The sequence below is a fragment of the Chanos chanos genome, chromosome 6, assembly GCF_902362185.1.
Source record: "Chanos chanos chromosome 6, fChaCha1.1, whole genome shotgun sequence".
Taxonomy (NCBI): Eukaryota; Metazoa; Chordata; class Actinopteri; order Gonorynchiformes; family Chanidae; genus Chanos; species Chanos chanos.
The window spans coordinates 42,458,224-42,479,557 of NC_044500.1; the positions used below are offsets into that span (position 1 = coordinate 42,458,224).

At 43.0% G+C, this 21,334-nt stretch overlaps 1 protein-coding gene across 1 annotated transcript in view; it reads right to left on the reverse strand.

The window, feature by feature from the left end:
* Positions 1 to 8,572: 8,572 nt before the first annotated feature.
* Positions 8,573 to 21,334, reverse strand: part of camk1b (calcium/calmodulin-dependent protein kinase Ib) — a 27,952-nt gene continuing 15,190 nt past the window's right edge. Inside the window, exons 3-12 of the mRNA XM_030776806.1 lie at positions 19,050 to 19,181; positions 16,079 to 16,153; positions 13,045 to 13,183; positions 12,267 to 12,393; positions 11,275 to 11,350; positions 10,715 to 10,827; positions 10,263 to 10,341; positions 10,012 to 10,099; positions 9,713 to 9,854; positions 8,573 to 8,838 (exon numbers count right to left, since the gene is read on the reverse strand). Coding sequence (XP_030632666.1) covers positions 8,735 to 8,838; positions 9,713 to 9,854; positions 10,012 to 10,099; positions 10,263 to 10,341; positions 10,715 to 10,827; positions 11,275 to 11,350; positions 12,267 to 12,393; positions 13,045 to 13,183; positions 16,079 to 16,153; positions 19,050 to 19,181 — 1,075 coding nt within the window. The 3' untranslated portion in view covers positions 8,573 to 8,734. The remainder of the gene's footprint in view (positions 8,839 to 9,712; positions 9,855 to 10,011; positions 10,100 to 10,262; positions 10,342 to 10,714; positions 10,828 to 11,274; positions 11,351 to 12,266; positions 12,394 to 13,044; positions 13,184 to 16,078; positions 16,154 to 19,049; positions 19,182 to 21,334) is intronic.

Consider the following 21,334-nt stretch of genomic DNA (forward strand, 5'->3'; position numbering starts at 1 on the left):
CCCTTAGCTGTCTGAGAGAACATTACATCTAATCAATGTTTTATACAGACTCCACGCAACAGGATCAGCAGAATTCTAAATAGCATGTAGTAAAAGTGTAGCCAATAAACACAAGTAAACTAGCCAATGGGCCATGGGACAAACAGAAAGACACACACCAGAACCAAAACAAACAAATAGACAAGATGACAGAGAGATAGACGGATAGTTAACGAGATTAGATAAACATATAGACAACCAGACAGTTGTCAAATTTTACCCTCAAAAATCTCACCCAAAGGGCTCCGTATTCTGGAGCTTGTAAAAAATCCTGGATTTTTTTTGGATCCAGCTTCAGATGGTTGGGGGGAAAAAAAATCTTTCGGGGAGGAGAATAAAAAAAAGCGAGTCTCAAAGTTATAATGAGCAAGCTTTTCCTCTCATGAGGGACCCATGTTTCCTCTCCTTCTATCTGGCACGTCAGTGGTCAGAGCTTTCCAGCTTTCCGACCAATAAGCTTCCCCGTCTCAGACAGAGGATCTGGAAGCTAAATAATTTGCAGCCTGTATTTCCATGAGGAGGACTCATTGCTATTTGAATTATTCTCATAATCAGTATACTTGGCTGTTACCTGGCGTTCTGCTTCTCTACTGTTACAAATGAGTCTGCTCAGTGTAAACATATGGCCAACAACCATTTTTTTTTTTGCACTTTGTATCCGGTGTTGGCAAAGCATTGTGACAGTGAATTAAAAGCCATTCACTCATCGCAAAAATCCCTATGGTGATGATAGGGGTAAACCTTTTGTGTGTCTACAAAACCCATGGGATACAAATCGATTTGTAACTGTTGCTAGTTTGTCCACAACAATGACATCTTGCTGGTCCCAACCCCATGAAAGCAAACTACACACATCAAAATACAGTCATTAAGAGAGTAACGGTAATCTGCTTGTAAGCAGAAGGAAACAAACATTAGCACTTAGATTTCAGAGCCTTTCCATTTGTGATCTGTCGGTTCAATAAAAACATGACCCCACGTTGTTTCACGACCCTGAAAGCACACACCACACACACAGTGCGATGACGTCTTGTCCACAGGGGATCCACGTATGGCGTAATTGCAGGTTGATGCATCTGTTACCTAAGGGCTGCTGAGAAGAACCACTCTAGTTCTGTTTTAGATTGACTAACAACAACACGGTAAAAATGAATCTCTTAGATCTTTTAATGTCATTTGGTTTTACCTCTGCCAATCTAAAAGTACCACCGAACCAGATGTTAGATACCTGTTCAGACATACGGTTCCTTTATTCCTCCCACACCGGGTTCGACACCCCTTTGCTTTGTGCTCTCTGAGGTTTCCTAACTGAGTGCGGAGGAGGTAGATGGCATGACCAAGCTGTCATAACAAAGTATATTTGACACGTGTCCACTCAACGCACGGCACTTATGTGACCTCTAACGGATGTGACCCTCTTGCGCGTATGACACGTCCGTCCCTCTTCAAATATCTGTTCTTTGGCAGTTGACCTGTTGTGGGGCCTTCATGCTTCACCCGGGTTCATCTCCTTGTATCTCTCTTTCGTCTGTTGGCACAGAGGAGCAGACCTCGGTTCTTTTTTCACCGCGGGCGGGAGCATGGGACGAGTCTCCCCTGCCATATTTATGGACACAGCGGGCGACGGCCGCTCCGGGGGAGCTGCCGACAGACACGTAGACAATGTGCTGCTGATGACAGGGGAGTGTAGTGTGAGGATAAAGGAGTGACTGTGTCCTGCGTTGGCTCCCTCCTTCACTCCTGCTTCTGTCCTCACGATGCTATATAGCCTACCGCCGTGGCCTTTTCTGTTCACACCGTCCAACAGTGTTTCCATATACTGCGTGGCCTATCTACATCCATAAACCCTCAAAGATATGACCGCTAAGTCTGCGTAGACATGATTCATGTTCTTAACACTTAAAGAAATAGTTTAAAAGTGAAAAACACGTGTTTGAGACACTTACGCAAAAGCATTACATTTTACAGAACCTTAAATCAGCGCCAGTAAGCAAGAGCAGATGTCCCGGAGAAGCTGGATTATAGAAGGGAGCTACATACATCAAGCTTAAAAAATGTACTCTCTGTCTCCGTTATTATCTGACGAGCCTTTCGGTCCTCCACATGGGTGAGTTACCGAGCAGCACAGAGATATTTTGTTCATCCTGCCTACAGTGGAAGCCAGAGTGACAAATGACACAAGAGGTCAGAGGTCAGACTATCAGGTGAAAGAGACATGGAGGAATGGGTTCTCACGCAGGTGAGAACACCCCCATCACCCAGATATGACATCATAGTAGGGTAACCTATGCGACCTCTGTGACCTGCGTGAACTCTCTTGTCTATATGTCAGAGGACATTCTGTCAGGAACAGTAAATAAACTGTTTATGTGAGACTTCAAAGGGTCTGAGTTACTGGCAGCCATTTTACGAGGCACTGAATGCCTGTGAGAATCATTTTATTAGTCTGATAGCTTCTGCTCAGGTACATTACAGCGAGTTAGATTAGTTTTAAAGTAATGAAGTGCAAAACAGATCCTTTAAAAGAGGTTTTCAGATTGAAGATAAGATTTATGAAGTGGTATTAGATGTATTTAAACTTCTGTAACTAAGAGATAAGACACTTGTAAAAATAATTTCTCAGAGCAAGTTTCACTTTTAGAACTGAACCTATATGCAGCACAAATTCTCCATTCAAAATGCCATGACGTTCAGCGTTAGTCCAGAACATCAGACCTCCCTCCTTTCCTTCCCTCCTTTCCACCTTTTTTTCCCTTTTGGGCTAATCACCTAAAAGGGTCACCATAACAATAAAGTGTCATGGAATTTTTTTAGTATCATACCAAAATCATCACCAAAAAAAAAAACCTCAAATAACCTTCAGCATCCTCTTTCCTGACTAAGTGACTGTGTTCTGGTCTGAGATAAGCTAACATACCAGATGGCAGGATGACCTCTTCCCCTACCCACTAATGTAACACAGACCATGATGGAAGAGGAGACTGTAAAGGAGGTCTACCAGAGCCTGGACAGCATATGGGCCTTTAAAGGACACTGAAAGATGAGGAGGTAAGGAAAGAAGGGTAGACAGACGCTCTGTACGAGGCACGGTTCTCCTCCGGCCGGTTCTCTGCTCCTGAGAAGCAGCTGTGGAGTGAGGCATAAGATGGTGCAGATGCTTTCGGAGTTGCGTCTCCTCAGATCCTACCCGCATGCACCAGAGGATGGATTAGCAGTCTGGTCGAGCCAAGTGAGGGATGCACGTGTGGTTTTGGTATGAGAAGAAGGCTCCAGCGGTTTAGAAAGGAGGGTGGTTGAAATTATGATGGGCTTTGCGTGGTTCACTTGATCCTTTGGGTCTTAAAGCTGGTGGAAAAAAAAAAAAAAAAGGATAAAAAGTGAAAAAAAAAAATGGTGATTTTAATGGGAAGGAATAGTGTCGCGGTTTGTTGTCGTGATTGGAAGCTTGTCGAGGAAGCTACAGCAATCTGGTAGGGCATGGAGCCAAAAGACAGAGAGAGAGAAAAAAAAGACTTGGTCCCCAGACAGTAAAACGTGAGAAGAGAAAAAAGGTTGCCTCAGTGGTAGTAAAGGATAAATACGGCTCTAGTGGTCTTGGATATGTCCAAGTTGGTATGGAGCAGAGCTGGGTGGTCTTGTACTGGGTAGACTGGGCCTCTTTGGTCTCCAAAGGAAATGGAGATTGGTGTAATGAAGGGCTTGTACAAGGGGCAGAAAAACATCAGGCCTCTACCAAAGGTGGACTAGACCGACTGAGTATTAAGATAAAGAGGCTGAGAACATTAGAGTGAATGAGGCGGAAAGACCTACATCAGGTCACAACAGAGGGTGTTGAAAGGTAGAAGGAGGGTCAGGAACAGTATAAAATGAGTGGAATAGGATTGGGGGGGGGCGGGGTGTCTCTGTGGAAATGTGTAGCTCGACGGAACATTTTTAAGCAGTCTCAATTTTGCAGCAGACCACGTGAACCGAATTCTCCAATTTGATTATACAAAGAACCACAGCACTGTAGCCCAGCAGTGCACTATCCCCAGACCCTCTTTTCCAAAGCCTTATGCCTACCAAGATCTGCTATTATCCCCTCTACAACTTCATTTTACCCGATATGCAGCCAAACCACTCAGTGCATCACTCACATATCTGTAATATTTCTGTTTGACTCGTTCAAGGGAGGCATGTAATGAAACCGTTGCAATCCGCATACAGTGGCAAAAAAAAGTCCTTAGCAGAGACAGGCAGACAGCCGTTGTCTTTTAGAGAATTCACAGCAGATGAGCGGTGAATTTGTGATCTTATTACATTAAATACATGAGGTACTAAGTATCACACCCCACTTCTGCAAGAGGCATTTTTTTCTCAACATAGGACTCAGACACACAGTGCATAGACAAGGAAAGTTTAATGTACTTTACATTTACAAATCTTTTAAAAGTACAAATCATTGGCTTTAATATCGAGCAATACTCCATAATATAATATTCAGTTACCCATGATGCATTGCATCCATACAGTAGTAGCTCTGAATAGCTTTTACAAAAAAAAAAAAAAAAGGCTAAATGTATTTACTGTATACTCATATATAAATATGTAATTTATACGACATATTGACCATACCGTGGTACAACTGAACCTAAAACAAAGAGAACTGAAATACAGTAAAAAGAGAGGAACATTCAAACCAAGCTCTCAAGCCAAAAACTCTGGGTCAAGTTTTCAAGGAGAAATAGCCAAATTAGTAAACATTTTCCAATATGGTCTTTAATTATGACGTACTGTTTTGTATGAAGTGTAGGTCATAAGGTGTAAAGCCCTTCTCATTCATCTTGCATATTGAACTTCTACTACTAATATAAAAGGCCTGTGAAACTGGTACTCTCTCCTGTGGATTTTACTTTGTTTGTTTGTTTTATTGGGGTCAGGCGTCACAAAACAAAATTTTAGTTTTGACCCCCTGTCCTGCCCTGAGTTGTTCTCTGTTATTCAGCATGAAAAATATTATTTTTACCAAATCTTTTTTTTTTTTTGTCCAGACCACTTCCTGACACCAAGACCTTGGGGAAAAAAAAACCCGCTTCCTGTAACTTCTCCAACCAAACCGGGGCAACAAGCAGTTACTGGGAATTAGAGGTAGCCACATAGTTAATTCCATTTTTGTCGTACTATCAGGCCATTGAAACACAGAGAGGGAACCCCTAACAAATCAACTTAAACCTCTGGAGTAATGTAAAGGAAATAACCTGGCATTTTAGTTTATTGTTTTATTCTGCCTGTCATGCGAACAATCTAATTACATCTAATTGCCTGTTGTGTGACAGGGGCCACTAAAAACCACACCTTTCAGCTGTGAACTGTGGACTCCAACCGTGTGTTTCACTAACAAAGTGACCTCAAACACTGTATCACACCGCTTGTGTATAGAGTACCTGGCAGGTGTTGAAGGTGTTCTGTGTCTTTAAAGTTGAGATTTCTGTACATAAAATGGTTCCCAGCAGGTTTGGGGTAAACGGATTATAAGGCCTAAATTTTCTGTGGTATGAAGATTCCTCACTTTGCTGAACATTTGACAATAGAATATTAGAGTTTATATCTCTGTCTGTATATATACATATTTCTTTGTTAATCTTCACAAGTCCAGTATAAATCACACCATGCAGACGAGTAACAAGATTTTTTTTTTTTTTCTCCAACAAGAGGTACCATCACCATAAACAAAAAAGCACAAAATCAAAACTTAGAAAGAAAAAAAAAACTCAAACAAACAAAAAAATATATATATATATATACCAGCCAAAAGTAGAGAAAACCTATATAAAAGACTATTTTTGCCTTGTCTGTAGGCTACCCAACAATACTCCAAAGGGCTAGCAGCTTCACTTTTTTAAATGGAACATTTTTATTGTCATCACTTATCAATTTTGTCTTAAAAGCAAAATAAGCCGGGGTCATCGACCCTTCATTCGCCCCATAACGTGCGTCTGAGAAAAGCTCAGCATTTGAACACTCATTTGTTTGCAGATTCCAGTTCCAGTTAGGGGGATCACCAGACATGTCTCTTTTTGCAAAATCATTACGTTCAACAAATGACTAAGAACTTCTCTTGTTTTCCACCCAGGCTTAGTGCAACAGCCTACATGAGACTCGTAAAGTATATTGATCGATATCTAGGCTTCACACGACAAATACAAATCAGCATTTAGGCAAATACCAGGGTAATAGCACATGAAAGCTATCAGAAAAGGAGCCAGTTTATCTCAGAGTCTGACCTAATTAATAAGCCCTGACCTTCACTGGAAATCTGATCAATAGAAGAAATAAATTGTTGAAAAAAACCCCCGAAAACAGAGAGAAAGAAATAAAAAACAATACTCCAAGCTACTAACACGTGATTGGTTAATACTGGGAAGATAGCTGCTTTTATTCTCTGGAGAATCCAGGATTGTTCCCTAAACAACTTTATCTTCCCATCAACACATTCACCAGCCACATCACAGATATCCAGAAATATTTACTAAAAATAAGGGGAATTTGATTTAATACCCTAAAAAGAACAAATTGGAAAAAATATAAAAATACACTTTTTACTTTTTTTTTTTTTTCCTCACACATTACGTCACTCACTGATACATGCAGAGTCTTGGAACGCAGACATCTTTTTTTTTTATTTCTAGGCCCAGTCTGACGCAGAATAAAGAGTCCAGACCACGGTCATACAAGCCCCTCTGGTACGGCTTATGAGAACCCGCTCCACTCTAAAGGTACTACCCGGATCAGGGCACATCCGACTGCTCAGGAGCTGATTCTGATAGGGCGAGCCACTGGACTGCACGAGTGATTTCAATGCAACGTTTCATTCTTGTTTTTAACTGTGTGTGTAAGTGAGATGTCTCAGGAGTTCTCGAAATGCGTGTGCGTTTGTGAGTGTATGTGTGTGTGTGTGTGTGTGTGTGTGTGTGTGTGTGTGTGTGTGTTTTAAAAAATTTCTCGTCTTTGTCATGGAGACCTTGCCACATTTAGTGCATATTCAAAATAATGCTCAGGATTGATTAAATGGAAAAACAAAATACCAAGTAATACAAAACATATTAAAAAAAAAAGTCTAAATGGATTAACCCAAGCATTACACAAAAGAGCATGCAAAGATTTTGAAATATATAATCACAGATATTAAATGAGCACATATTCAAGTAATTCAATAATTGAATGAGACACGTGACGTACACACACACACTCTTTAATGCATGTCACCTTTGTACAGGGTTAAAAAAAAAACACGAATGTTAGAATATATCATGAGAAGACTAATTCAATGAGAAATATTGTGTTGCAAGAATAAAAATCCTTGAGCTAAGTTACAAACATTTGCGTCTTACATTAATTAATAGGTTTTGACGGCTTTTATCCAACCAAATTGTTTAAAAGCTAACTTTTTTTTTTTTTCTAATTTCAACTTTGGATTCCTCCCCTGAGTAAGGTTACAACTTAACAAAACAATGGTGTACAAAACTGGGATTAAAATACAGCTGTCTTTCGGTATTTACAGAACTGTTTGGTGCTTGCTAATCTGTCTCCAAAAAAGTCCATCCACACAGGACAAGTGATTAGTCACGCATCACTGATGAACATGAAATAAAGTTTCACATAACATGAACTGCATGAAAAAAAAAATACACCGATGAAATTGTAAAAATGAGACATAATGAGTAGTACTACCAGAAAAAACCCACAAAGAGTAAACCAAATTTAGAATTTAGGAAAATTATACTTAAAAAAAAAACAAAAACAAAAAAAACAAGACCAATGGTACTACATCGCTGAAGGCACGGCAGACAACATCTGATGTGATGAACTGGCTCTTTAGAAAATGTTCACAACACATATAAACCAGGTATGGCCATGATAGTACAATTAAACTGATGATGAATTCACCCAGAGGTGAGCTGATTAATAATGACCATATCTAACGGTCTGTAACACACGACACAGAATCTGAGCTGATAGATCAAACACACACGCTTACGGTTACATTTCACGTACACCACTTGTGTATGTGTGTGCCTGTGTGTTCATGTTGTGGTGAACAGTGTCCTCCTAAAGGACTTAGTGTGTGTGTTTTTTTGAGATGAGGTGGTCCTGTGTTGTTTATTTTTGTACCGTAGCCGTTCATACAGAGAGAATCAGGCATTTAAAATTTCATAGTATCCCCCGTCCAGGAACCCCGTATGGTAAAAAGCTGTTAACTCTGTTTGAAAATACAGGGGTCACTCGAAGTAAGATAGTTTGGATGTTTTTGGGAGATTATTAAAGGAAAAAAAAAACAAAAAAAAAACCCCACAGAATAAACATTGTACTGTCTGCAGGAGTAGACACATGAAAGCAGATGTAGTCATAAAAGGAATAGAAAAACACTGTCCAAGCTTTTGTCTGAACCCCACAAATATTACCCATGATACACCTGCTGTGTGTTCTTCTGCTCTCCTCTCCTCCCCTCTCTTCTCCTCTCCTCTCTTAGTGCTCACCTACAGTTAAAGAGACTTCCTCCTTTGGCATAGTGTCCCTCTTCCCCACCCTGGATTCTTTACACTGCAGCGCTCCCTGGTGGCAGGATGCTGGAATAACTCTGTATTCCTGGCCAGACTGGGGATTTGGCTGGGCTCCAGTGAAAAACAGGATCAGTCATTGGTTGGCGTGGTTGCCCTCAGACCCGGCTGGCTGGATGGCAGTGGTAGGTACAGTTCTGGAGTCTGTCGCGTTCTGCCCCATCACTGGCCCTCTCTGAGCAGCTGCCATCCTGTTGGGAGGCTACAGAGAGGCAAGGGTCACAAGATTTACCAGGACGCCTTAACAGACAAAATGCAGGGGCCGAGCACCAAGAAGGAACACTTAATTGGTAATGGGAGAATGAGTAAATATGAGAAATCAGCTGCTTGGAGGGGTGACGGTTTGACAACTGGGAAATGGCTTTTCTTTTGGCATTAGGATGTGTGTGAGTGAGTGCAGTCCTAATTTGGGAGAGTCTGGGTTGGAGTGAGCCAGTAGGGGTTTCATTTTGGAGAGTGCACAGTTTCATTTAGATGATTGAGGGTAGAGTTAAGCACCCAGGCTGTAGATTTAGATCATGAGGGTGTGTTTGCATAAAAGGCATAATCCTGAATGAGGAGCGAAACCTTTTGTGTGAGTGGGGTTAGTCTGGGTTATCAGGAACTGCCCTAAGTCTGTTGGTTAGGTTATTGAAAATAGTTTTAGTGATTATCAGGAACTGCCCTAAGTCTGTTGGTTAGATTATAGAGGATAGTCTGAGTGGTTATGAGGAACTGGCCTAAGTCTGTTAGTTAGATTATTGAAGATAGTTTAAGTGGCTATCAGGAACTGCCCTAAGCCTGTTGGTTAGATTATGGCGGATAGTTTGAGTGGTTATCAGGAATAGCTCCAAGGCTGTTGGTTAGGTTACTGAAGATGGTTTTAGTAGTTATCAGAAACTGCCATAAGCCTGTTGGTTAGGTTACTGAAGATGGTTTTAGTAGTTATCAGAAACTGCCATAAGCCTGTTGGTTAGATTATTGAAGATAGTTTGAGTGGTTATCAGGAACAGCTCTGAAGACAGTGAAGACAGTGTCAGGAGTTGATTATTTCAGAGCAGTGCAGCGATGTGTCTGGATCACAGCTCTCCACTCACCGCTCTCCCCCTCGTCCCCCTCGGGCAGCAGCAGGTGGCCTTGGCAGGGGCTGGGAAGGCTGGTCTGGCTGGGTCCCTCCTGACTGGTTCCCAGCTGAAGCCTACGCATGTGGCGCACTACTGCGGTGGCATTGAATGCTTGCTGTGTGAGCAGACAGGGGGAATGAAAGGAGAACAGGTCGTTTGTGGCTTCGATGCACAACCAAAGAAATAATCCTCTCTTGGACAATACCAAAACCGTTACAGTTGAGCAGCTGTGCCAGTTTTGTTTTTTTTTAAAGCGACATAGACGCACTCACCTTCCACTTGCTTTTGGCGAAATTCTTCCTGATCTGGGCACTGACGGATTCGTGAATGTTCTTATCCAACGCAGTGTCACCAGCAATCCTGAAAAACAAGGCAGGCAAGCAGGTCTCTCTGGTTATTTTAAATGTGACAAAGTACTTCATAATATAGAACTATGTAAAAATGCCAAATTCAATTCTTTTTACGGTCTAATGGGGGAACGGTAGACTAACGCGACCCTAGAGGAGAGTAATAAATGTCATACCATGGATGCTGCAAGGCCTGTTCACACGTGTAGCGCGATCTGGGGTCTTTCTCCATTAAATGCACTATGAAGTCTTTGGCTGCAGACAAAAACGTATCGTAGGGTCCAACATGAGACAACTTTTTCCATGGAGTCATTTTGAAAGCAGAGAATTAGATGACAGGAACAAAAAGAAAATATGGATTCATTTAAAGTTCTTCCATCGTTGGAAACGTCCCAGGCTCTCAGTGTAGCAAAGCCAGGATAACGTACTGAGTGTATTATTGTTAATCTCTCTGACACACTGACAGTGCGGAAAAAAGCTGAAAGGAGCAGAATTCGTCTGTTTGATTTCTTGGTAACGTGGAATTGCTGACAAGCAGTGAAAAGAAGAACAAAAATGTGTAGTGTTCTTAAAGTCCTAATATCCAATGGAAAAGTAAACTCTAAAGAAGAGGAGAAGAATGTTCTACCTGAATCTGAAATGTCATCCCAGTACGGCGAGTCAAACTCATACTCTGCCTTCAGAATCTGCTCGAACAGCTTGGAATCGTTTTCATCATAAAATGGTGGATAGCCACATAAGCTAGAAAGAGGATCACACAGATGTAAAGTCATCAAGCAAATCCATAATGTCAATGATGTAGTGATCTGATCTTTCATTCCTTTTGTGTCGTGTATTTTTCTTCAATACCCAAGGAACAAATATGTTAGTTTGGAAACACTGAGTTCTTGAAAATTATCATTACTGAGATTAGATGAGGGTTTAAACAGACTCATACATACAGTGCATGAATGAAGGAACAGATTAGTGGATGTCCAAACAAACAAACCAGTGAATGAATGACTGAAGAAATGAATGAATGAATGAATGAATGAATGAATGAATGAGTCAATGAATGAGTCAATGAATGAGTCAATGAATGAGTCAATGAATGAGGGAAGGAAGGAAGGAGGGAAAAGAGGGAAGGTCTTGCGGAATTTACTTTGGATACAATGTGTACACAGAAAGACATACTGATATTACACTCACAGGATGTAGGCAATGACTCCTATGGACCAGCAGTCTACTGCCTTGCTATAGGGTTTCTGAGCCAAAACCTCAGGGGCTGCAAAACCAAACAATGGTATTTTCAAATGTCCATTCACACGCTTATCATAAATCTCTCCGTCCTTTCATCACTGAATTAAAAGTCCAACTGGCAACAACAGCAAAATGACTTGAAACTTTTCAAAATATTAGTTCTATGCTTAACTGTAATCTCTGTGATAAGGTTTCAAAACCATAGACACACACACACACACACACACACACAGACTCAGACACAGACACACACACACATACACACACACACACACACACACACACACACACACACAAAACTGTGTCCAAGTAATTAAATTAGTTTATTTTCAATACATATTTGGATAACAATCATTTTGTTCCTCTGAGGAGATAACATTGTTTGAACAGCAAATATGAAGGGATCTAGAGGGGGAACTGTATCTTTCTGTTGACACTTTAAAGTGAATAAGGAAAAGGAGAACTCTGGGGAGATTTGAATCACTTATCATCTGTAAATGTCATTTTAAAGTGTGGCTGAGCCATTATTCTAACAGTCTGTAATGGAGGAAAACAGGCCATTATAAAACATAAATCTAAATTACAGATAGCCATTAAAACCCATTCCAGAACTATCAAATTAGTCTTCCTATTTTCTTCCCGCTGTGAACTTACGACTTTGGCAAGACAGTCGCTACATAGCGAACTTCAGTTGCAAATTAATAAGGTGTCAGAGAGTGGAGGGCTTTTTAGCTCACGAATCATATTAGAAGTAAAAGCCTCTGGAGTGTGAGCATATTTATAGTGTCAAGTAGTTTGAATTATGGATATTCAGTTATGAGTGAATAAAAAATGTGCACAGACTGAGTTTCATTTCCGTCTGAAGCGGTCGCCGTTTGAATATGGAGTTAACTCGGCGCATTGAGTCAATGTAGCGAGTGCTGTGTGAGCGATGTTCATACCAACGTATCCAGGGGTGCCGCACGCCGTGGACATCACGCTGCCCGAACCCTCGATCTTAGACAAGCCAAAGTCGCTGATCATGATCTTAGAGTCTTCATCCATACTGTAGTACAGAAGGTTTTCCGGCTGTACGCAAACACACAGGCAGAAACACACACGGGACCGTGAGAGTATGACCTGACATAAGCGCACACGTGCGCATACACGCACGTACACACGCACGCACGCACACACGCACGAACGCACACACATACACACGCTTCATCTCTCTCACTCTCAGCCTCACAGCACACGCTCCACATATCCATGAACCGCTTTTTCAGTCAGTGAACTGCTTTTTGGTCCTGGCTGCTGGCTCTGACTCTGTCTGTCCAAGTGCACAGTGGAGGACTTAATTAGCTAAGCAACGCATGGATCAATCTGAGTATCCTCCACTGCACTGCCTGTAAACAAATGAGTTCATTATGGAAAGGAGAGGAATGAACATAATTAGGAATGACTCTGAAAAACCTTCCAGCGAAATGAGAGCCAAGTAAATTGCTTCGCATATAACACGTAGTGCCTCTCTGACTTTAATATGTTCACAACAGTGTAGATTTGGCGAAATGGAGCTGACGTGTCGCTGGAGAACGTTCTAACTGTCGATATTTTTCAGTCCTTCCTTCCATTCACCGTGTTCAGAAACTACATTTGCATTTTTTTTTTTTTTTTGACCGAGCAGTACTATGACCTTCATAAAGCTTGTCACTACTTTGTTCTGCTCTGTTTTCCACTCACCTTCAGGTCCCTGTGCACGATGCCCATGTCATGCAGGTATTTCACAGCGTCCAGTATCTGGCGAATGAGTTTGCTGGCGTCCTTCTCTGTGTAAAATCCTTTTTCCACAATCCGGTCGAACAGCTCGCCACCAGACACCCTGCCAAAGGAAACATGCTCTCAAAGCTGTTCTTTTTCTCCTGCACAGACTGGCTGCTGCCGTTACCTCCTTCCTCCACAAGGGGGAGTTGTTTCATCCAACTCTGAGAACAGATCTTGCCTTTCCTCCCACATTCACAAAAAAAAATAAAAAATAAAAAATCGCAGGCTCAATGAATAAATCTGATTTCATCGAAAACGGTAGCGCACGTAATTAGCCTGAAGCAAAATAAACCGGCGCTTACTGAAAAATTGATACGACAGCCGACACCACATAAAGCACCTGTAACAACCCTCCGAATAATATCTTCGGTTTTTAACAGAGGAAAAAACACAGGTCTGACAAAACAAGAATAAAAGACAAGTGATAGAGAAATGTAATAAACTGTAATCTATTGTTCTTTCTGATGTGGGTCTCGTGGATATACGTGTGAATACTGAGACTTGGGCGACAGGCTTTGACTGAGAGCCGCCAGGGCGTGAGGCTCTGAGCACGTCTCTGGCTGAGATGAAAGCCCACGCGGGCCTGGCGTCCCGATCGCTGGCGCGGGGCAGCGCTCGGCCCCGCTGAGTGTCTCAGAACAGTCAGATGCCACCGTCCACCCCTGAGAGCCCAGTCAGATGAGAACATCCCCCAGTGTTGTCTGGGGGACGTGACTTAATCGGTGCGGTTTCATCTCCGCGGCGCTCGGATAAAAGACTGCCACCCACTCTCCTCTTTTCTCCTCTCCTCTGCTCTCTCTTACTTTCTTTTCATCTCTCCTTCATTTTTTCTCATATTCTCTCATCTAAAACTGTTTAGTTTCTCGCTTCTCTTCCTCTCCTTTCTGTCTTGTCTCCTCAATTTTTCTCTCCTCTCCTCTCCTCAATTTTTCTCTCCTATCCTCTCCTCTCTTCTCTTTCATTACCTTCTTTTCATCTATTTTCTCTCCTCTCCATTTTCTCACACATCTCCTCTCTTTCTCTCCTCAAACTTTCCCGCTATTTTCTTCCCTTTCTGTGATTTCCCTCTCTCCTCTCCTCTCCTCTCCTCTCCCCTCCCCTCCTCTCCACCACCCCTTCCTGTGACATTTGAGTATAGCTGGTAGGAGGGAGGTGGCAGGTGTGGGCATATTCTCCTGATGGTTGTCAGTGGGGGCGCGTGCTGCGTACGCAGACTAAACCCCCCTCCTATTCCATCTCCTCGCTTGCCTGCTTTCACCTTGATTTCTCACAGGAACAAACAATGGCGAGGCCTTTCGGGCACATGTGTAATTAATGGTGGCTGACATTACGCGTGGGAGACAGCTCCGCGGGGAAGGAGACCCACACACTGGTGCGTGACTCCCACTTCAGAACGAAAATCACTCCAGACCATTCTTACGGATTAAGATTGTTTCAGCACCTCATTAAAAGAAGGGAAAAAACCAAAAACAAAAACAAAAAAAACCAAGCGCGTGATGCAGAAGAAGACAAAACAAGGGGGGGTTTTTGGGGGGGTGCTTTTTTTTTTTTAGTGTTCCACTTGTATTGACCTTTCCAGATGACATTAATTATGAGAAAGGCCCATGTGATGTACATTTCCTGCCACCATGGAACTGAACCAATGGGCTGAACTTTAGCCCCAACTGTTCCACTGTGAATCATTCTGTTTTCGCCATATAAAGTAAAAAAAGCTTTTTTTTTTTTTTCTGTATCGGAGAAACTAATCTTTGGCAGTAGTTTGAAATATATTTTAAAACATCATCATTATTACTTCTCTTATTACACGGCAGCAATTCCAGTCTGCTTTTGACCTGATGAAACACAGAGAAACATTCAAATAAACACCGCCATCCATCGCGTACCATCTTAAAGACCGTGAAGAGAATGTTTGTGTGACAGAGAAAGACACTGAGATGATTCTCATATTCCTTTTCTTTTTCTTTTCTTTTTTCTTTCCAAGCTAAAAATACTGGACCCAAATCGGCATCTCTAATTAAGTGCGACACACTGACAACCACCTGTTCCAGGCTAACTGCAGACTGAGCGCCATCTGTGATATCGCTGGAACACTTTCCATTGTAATGTGGTGTTTAAGGGAAGCTCTGCAGAGTCTAAGGGTGTTAGGCAAGCAAAGAGAAAAAAAAAGTTTTCTTTTGTCAAACATATCATTTTCACACGCATTCTCTATTTAATTTGAAAAAAAAACCCCACATTTTTAAATGTGACATAATCCAATTTAGATTTACTGGATGTAATATTAATGCAAAGTCTCTGTAAAGAGACGGCGCTAATAAGCATTAATCTTTGGCTCCGCGGATCTTTCAGTTTATCTTCCCTCTTCATTATTTTGGATGTCTGACTAGCCGTGTTCTTTCAAGCGTCTCTGCTCTCTTAGCGGCCCCTCTGTCGCATGACAGGGTAAGCAAACGCATCTGTCTTTGTCCGTGAGGTCACTGACTGCATTTTTCACACGGTGTCGTCACAAATGTCATAACACCCTTGGAGAAGAGCTCTGTTTATCTGATTCCACGTCCAACCGCACAGGCCTTGTGCCTGTCGGGGACCTCTGCTGAGTAGCGGTACGGCGTGTGACCCGGGCTGATCCGTTCGCTCTAGAGATCACATTTTTTCGGACTCTCTCCCGTCACAGCTGGCAAACACGGTAGCCCTGGGATTCGAACCGAGAAATCCCGGATGTGCTGCAAATTCTTAAAGCGCCTCACTCAACTACTCGAAATACCACAGTTTGGTTTTGACCTCCGTGCAGTGAGTACAACTAAAAAGTAAAGCTCACATACAGAGCGAGAATGGGTTTGTAAATGAAGGTAGAGTTTCTGTGCAAAAGAGAAATCTGTTTTAAATGACGGCAGATCAGACAGATGACAGATAAACAGAAAGAAACCAGAGAGAGACAATGGTTTTAGTTACTTACAGCTGCATGACAAGGTAGAGGTGAGATTTACTTTCATAGATGTCCTCCAGGGAGACGATGTTGGCGTGTTTGATCCTGACAGAGACGTAGAAAAGAGATAAAAATAACATTAGACAACCTGGAGAAAAGAGCACACTAACTACAGGGAAAAAAAAAACAAAACAAAAAAAAAGAAAACTTGGAACATCGTTCACTTGGCCTGAATATATATTTCGCTGCTCGAAATCGAATGCGTGAGACAGTCGACAGTTCAGAAAACAGCCTCTTCGCATTTTGACAGCACAACTGGGGGAAGTTGAGAGAAAGCACCCAGTCAGCATTAGAGAAAGTCAGTAGGGGTCTGAGTAAATCATTTGTCAATGTAAGAGACAGAACTTCAGCTACCTCTGGAGTCTCGTCTGTGCTGACTGAAGTCATGGTTTCAGTTTAGCCCTGATGTAGAAAACAGTCATACATTAAAGGTCGAGGAGACTGGTGACAGAGAGATGCTGCGCTTCACTCATGTTCCTCTTTATTCTGCGGTAATCTCCGCGCACGATGTTCCCGGCCTGAATACGAGCAGACAACGTGACATTCTGAGCGCAGTTTGACTGGGGGACCATCTCAACCAATAGCAGACCAGTTTCCATGACTTCAGCGTTGCCAAAGCCCTGAAATATAGTGAGCGGTGACAGGCGAGGGCTTTAATTGGGGCAAGCAGTAGATTCCCACACCGCCGCGAGGCACGACAGCTTAGTGGGGGAGTGGAGCAGAGGTGAGTCACCAGCTCTCTGGGTCTTTTCATCCACACACTCCCTCTCTCCCTGCTCTCTCCCTCGCTCTCTCTCTCTCTCTCTCTCTCACACACAGTTATTCACCCACCTACTCCTGCCTCCACAACACTGTCCACTCACGGACGTGCCCACTGGCCTTGTCCTCTCCTGCTGCTACCCCGGTCCACACACACACACTCCAACACACGAGGGGCGCACACACACACACACACACACACACACACACACACACACACAGAAAAGACAAGGAACAATGACCTGGAAGGCAACAATAACCAGATTCCTCTGTCTGTTCCTACCTCAGATAGCCCTGTTACACAGGGCTCTTAAATTCAAGGAGTCGTCATTGAACATTGCTACGGCCAGGCTAAGTTATGATATGACTCATGCACAGCAGCGCTAGGCAACAACAGGAGAGACAGGAGGGACTAAGGCCCCTCACTGCCACGTGAGACAAAAAAACAAAAACCGTTTCTAAAAAAGTTACATTGTGAGGACTTGCTATGGAACTGAATCAATACATGTTGTAATTACGAGGCCTGCATAGGCTACAGACAGATTACACTAGTGAAGGAGAGTGTTCAGTCCAACCAGTAAAGTAATGAAGAGTATAATGGAAGAATTAATGCACAGAAAAAAAAAATCTAATTTTTCAACTCAGTCATGTAATGATACATTCTGACCTTCCATACCTCCCAAGTACATGAACTACTACAACATCCACAAATATTTCTTTTTCTTTTCTTTTGCTTTCTCCACGCCTTGCTGATAGCAAAATAAAATTCAAACAATGAGTCATTTAACAAACACAGCACTGGTGCATAAAACGCATCAGTTTTCATTAGATAACCTGGTACCCTGTGTGTGTGTGTGTGTGTGTGTGTGTGTGTGTGTGTGTGTGTGTGTGTGTGTGTGTGTGTATGAGAGAAAAAACAGGGAATGGGCAGCATAACCAGTTGTCTCTGGTCAGATCCAATGCTGGGGATAAGGCAAAATTGGGTAAGTCCCATGTCAGAGTAAGACAACCAGAGAAATGTATTTAACAGAGAAGAGGGAGTTAGCAGAGTTACTGAGAAACTTAATACTATGGCAGTGCGGTGGTTTTACCCTGGTCACCGTGGACCAACATTAGCGCTTAGGATGACCACGGTCGCGCGGCTTAAAAGAAAGACCCAAACCACAGCGTCTGTTTGATAAAAAAGACCAGCAACTCTTGGTGCCCTCTTGTCAGGATGAGGAAGACAGAGTGACAAAGCACATTTCCCGGCCTAGCATGTTTAGCAATGATGTAATCCAACATATGCTGGAAACACTCATTAAAAGAGCCATGTAGCATGCGCTCTGGAGGGAAAAAAGAGAGAAAAGGTTTTTTTTTTTTCCTCTCTGTTTGACTCAACGCCGTTCGACGCGTTTAATTTCGGCCATCTGCTTTTTGAGCCGTGTCGGAGGCTCTGCGCCGCGCTCGACACCTCAGAGCAAGTGAAGCAATCTGTCAACAGACTGGCCAGCGAAAAACACGAGGAGAAGAAGGAGAAGAAAACACGGCGCGAGCCGGACCTCCCAAAGGCCGTAATTCAGCGTTAAAGACACTTTTGTTTGGAGCTGTGACTCTGTGCCCGTCGCGCCGCGCGCGTGCCGCGCGCGTGCCGCGTTCATTCACACTTGTGCAAAGATCTCTGTGCTACTGCAAAGCCTCTGTGTCTGCAGTAACCCAGGCAACAGAGGCACTAAAAATAGCATTGTCTCCTTTAGTTCAGTCATTTCCGGACTGGTTCATCATTCCAACAGTTTAAACAGAGGGGTTTTTAAACCCCCTTCCTCCCCTTCTCTCTGTCCCCCCCCCCCCCCCCCCCCCCCCCCCCCAACTGTCGCCGTAACGATCATCACCGTTATTTTTCTGTGATATTACAATGAAATAAAGTGTTTGTAATCTCTGTTCCAGCTCTAAAGACTAAAATCCAATGACCTTACACACAGAGGTAGCCAACCAGAGGATCAGTGAGTGTGCAGCACTTTGTGTGTGTGTGTGTGTGTGTGTGTGTGTGTGTGTGTGTGTGTGTGTGTGTGTGTGTGTAACTGTGCGTTTGTGTGTGTGAGTGTGTTTCTATGCGTGGGCACTTGAATGAGTGTGTGTTGTAAATTTCTGTTTGTGAGTGAAAGCAGGTTGAGAATAAACAGCGACGCAAGAGCTGACTCACTTGTGAAGAACAGCAATCTCATTCTCGATGCTGTTCTCTTTTCCTTCCAGAGCTTTCTTCGGTATACACTTGATGGCCACCAGTCTCTGTGTCCTCTTCTCTTCCGCGAGCACTACCTCAGAAAACGCACCTCTGAAAAAAAAGAAAAAAACACGCACGCATGTAGAAAGCACATCAAACACAAAAAGTTTTCCTAACGCTCTTTTAAATAGACACAGTAAAAGAGGAATAACTAAAAATGAGTTTAGGATTACAGCTATTGTCTTAAGTAGTTGACATTGTGGGAAGAGAAGCCATCGCATGACAGACTCTGTGAACACTGCAATGTTTAAGGAGCAGTATAACATTACAGAAGATCATTTAGAGTTAATGAAGCAGCAAAAAAAACTTCTTCGAAAACGAGCACACACGAAAACCAACAGGGGAGTGGTTCCCCGGAGCCAGCACAATCAAATATTTCCACAGAATTTCCTGTTTTCATTCAATCTGATTTCGTGCCTTTCCAGCAAAAGGCCTAAGATGGTATCACATGCAGTGATCCTTTCCAATGAAAAGGGGGCCAGTTTAACATTCCACCGCTGTCTGGCAGAGCTAGACTATCATGACTGTCAAGCTCTGAAAGACCTGCATTTCTCTCATTAGCTGACATCTGTATTATGTACGTGCCTCATTGTGGCTATCTCAATAACATTGACAGAGACAGGTTATAAACTTCCAAGACTAGACACATGCTAACGCTAGCGACTAGTGACAGTCCAAAACTTGACTCTGTTGTCTTCTGCTGATTAATGTCTGCTCTACACAGTCAGAACATCCAGACACATCAGGGATGGAAGCACCAAGTTCTTAACGTTTCTCAAAGCTGACATTGAAAAAAAAAAAAAAAAAAAAGATGAACTGAGTATTTGACATATAAATATCAAGGTTTTGTATTATGTAACTCTCACTTGACCTCTTCAAGAGCCCATGAGTGTCGTGTCTGGGCAGAACTCCAGGGGAGTCACCTGGTTCGTCGCAGCCACTTTAAGCTGGTCCTCAGAAAGACCAGATTAGACAGAATTGCTAAGGTGGGTATGTAGACATCCAGCTCATGCCTCTTTGATAAATTTAACTGACCCAGTACAAATACAGCAATGTTTACATTATTCATGTCTCTCTCGCTCTCTCACACCCAAACATACACACCTACACACATGTATATACACACACCCACCCACACACACACACACACACACACACACAGACATACAGAGAAGCACTTTTACTTGAACTAGTCACACCACTTTCTGAACTCATTATTCATTTATGATGCATTCCACGTGACACAGAGCCGTGATACAGAGTTTTGCATACTCATCATTATGCCTCGATTTCGGTACGAAAGAGAGACAAAGTGTGACTGCAGGTAAATTGCTCCTAAGAACAATGCCCTGGCTTGTCTCGCGCACACTCCGCTCTGCCGGGTTTCTCTCCGTGCACGTAACTGCGTGTAAACAAAGCGCCGACGCATTTGAATACAGGCACGGCGTGTCAGAGAGGGATCATTTAGATAAAGCGCCTTTGAATGGGCGTGATATCATCGGCAAACCGCCGAAATGACTTCAATATTTGAAGAGAGGACGAAGACGTGCGCATCTGAGCGCGCTCCACGCCACGCGAGAGAGAGACGAGGTAAACCTCTCCTAACAGGATACGCTTATCTGTTTCCCCTGAAGCGTAGGTCCGGTGGGGGAAACGTGAATATATATACACACACACAAGCACACGCAGGCACGCACATACACGCACGCACACGCACGCACACGCCAGAGCCCAGGCCCTTAAGACACACAGCGTTTTCAGTGGAGAAAGAGTAAATACTGATCAACACGCCGACAGAGAGGAGGACGCTGTACTGACACGCGGCGTGTAGCCGCGGAGCCGAGCGAGCTCCTCCGGACGCTCCGGCCTCCGGGGACGCATTTAAGGAGAAATCACATTACGTCTCCCCGTTTGAGAGCTACTGCAGAAAAGCCCGCCTGTCACATAACACAAAGCGCTGCCTTTCGGAGTGTGACATTTCAGCTACTACACACAATACAAACTTTTGGCTCACGTTCACGCCAACGGACACGGACCAATTCAAACTAAACTCCACTCTCTGATTAGAAAACATATACTCTACATCTGCAATATATAATAGTTCCTATAATACGGAAAGAATAATATCAGTGACCTGTACAATCTGCATTTGTATAACTGAGAGAAGTGCATATGTGAGAAAACTTGTGACCTGTTCATTATTT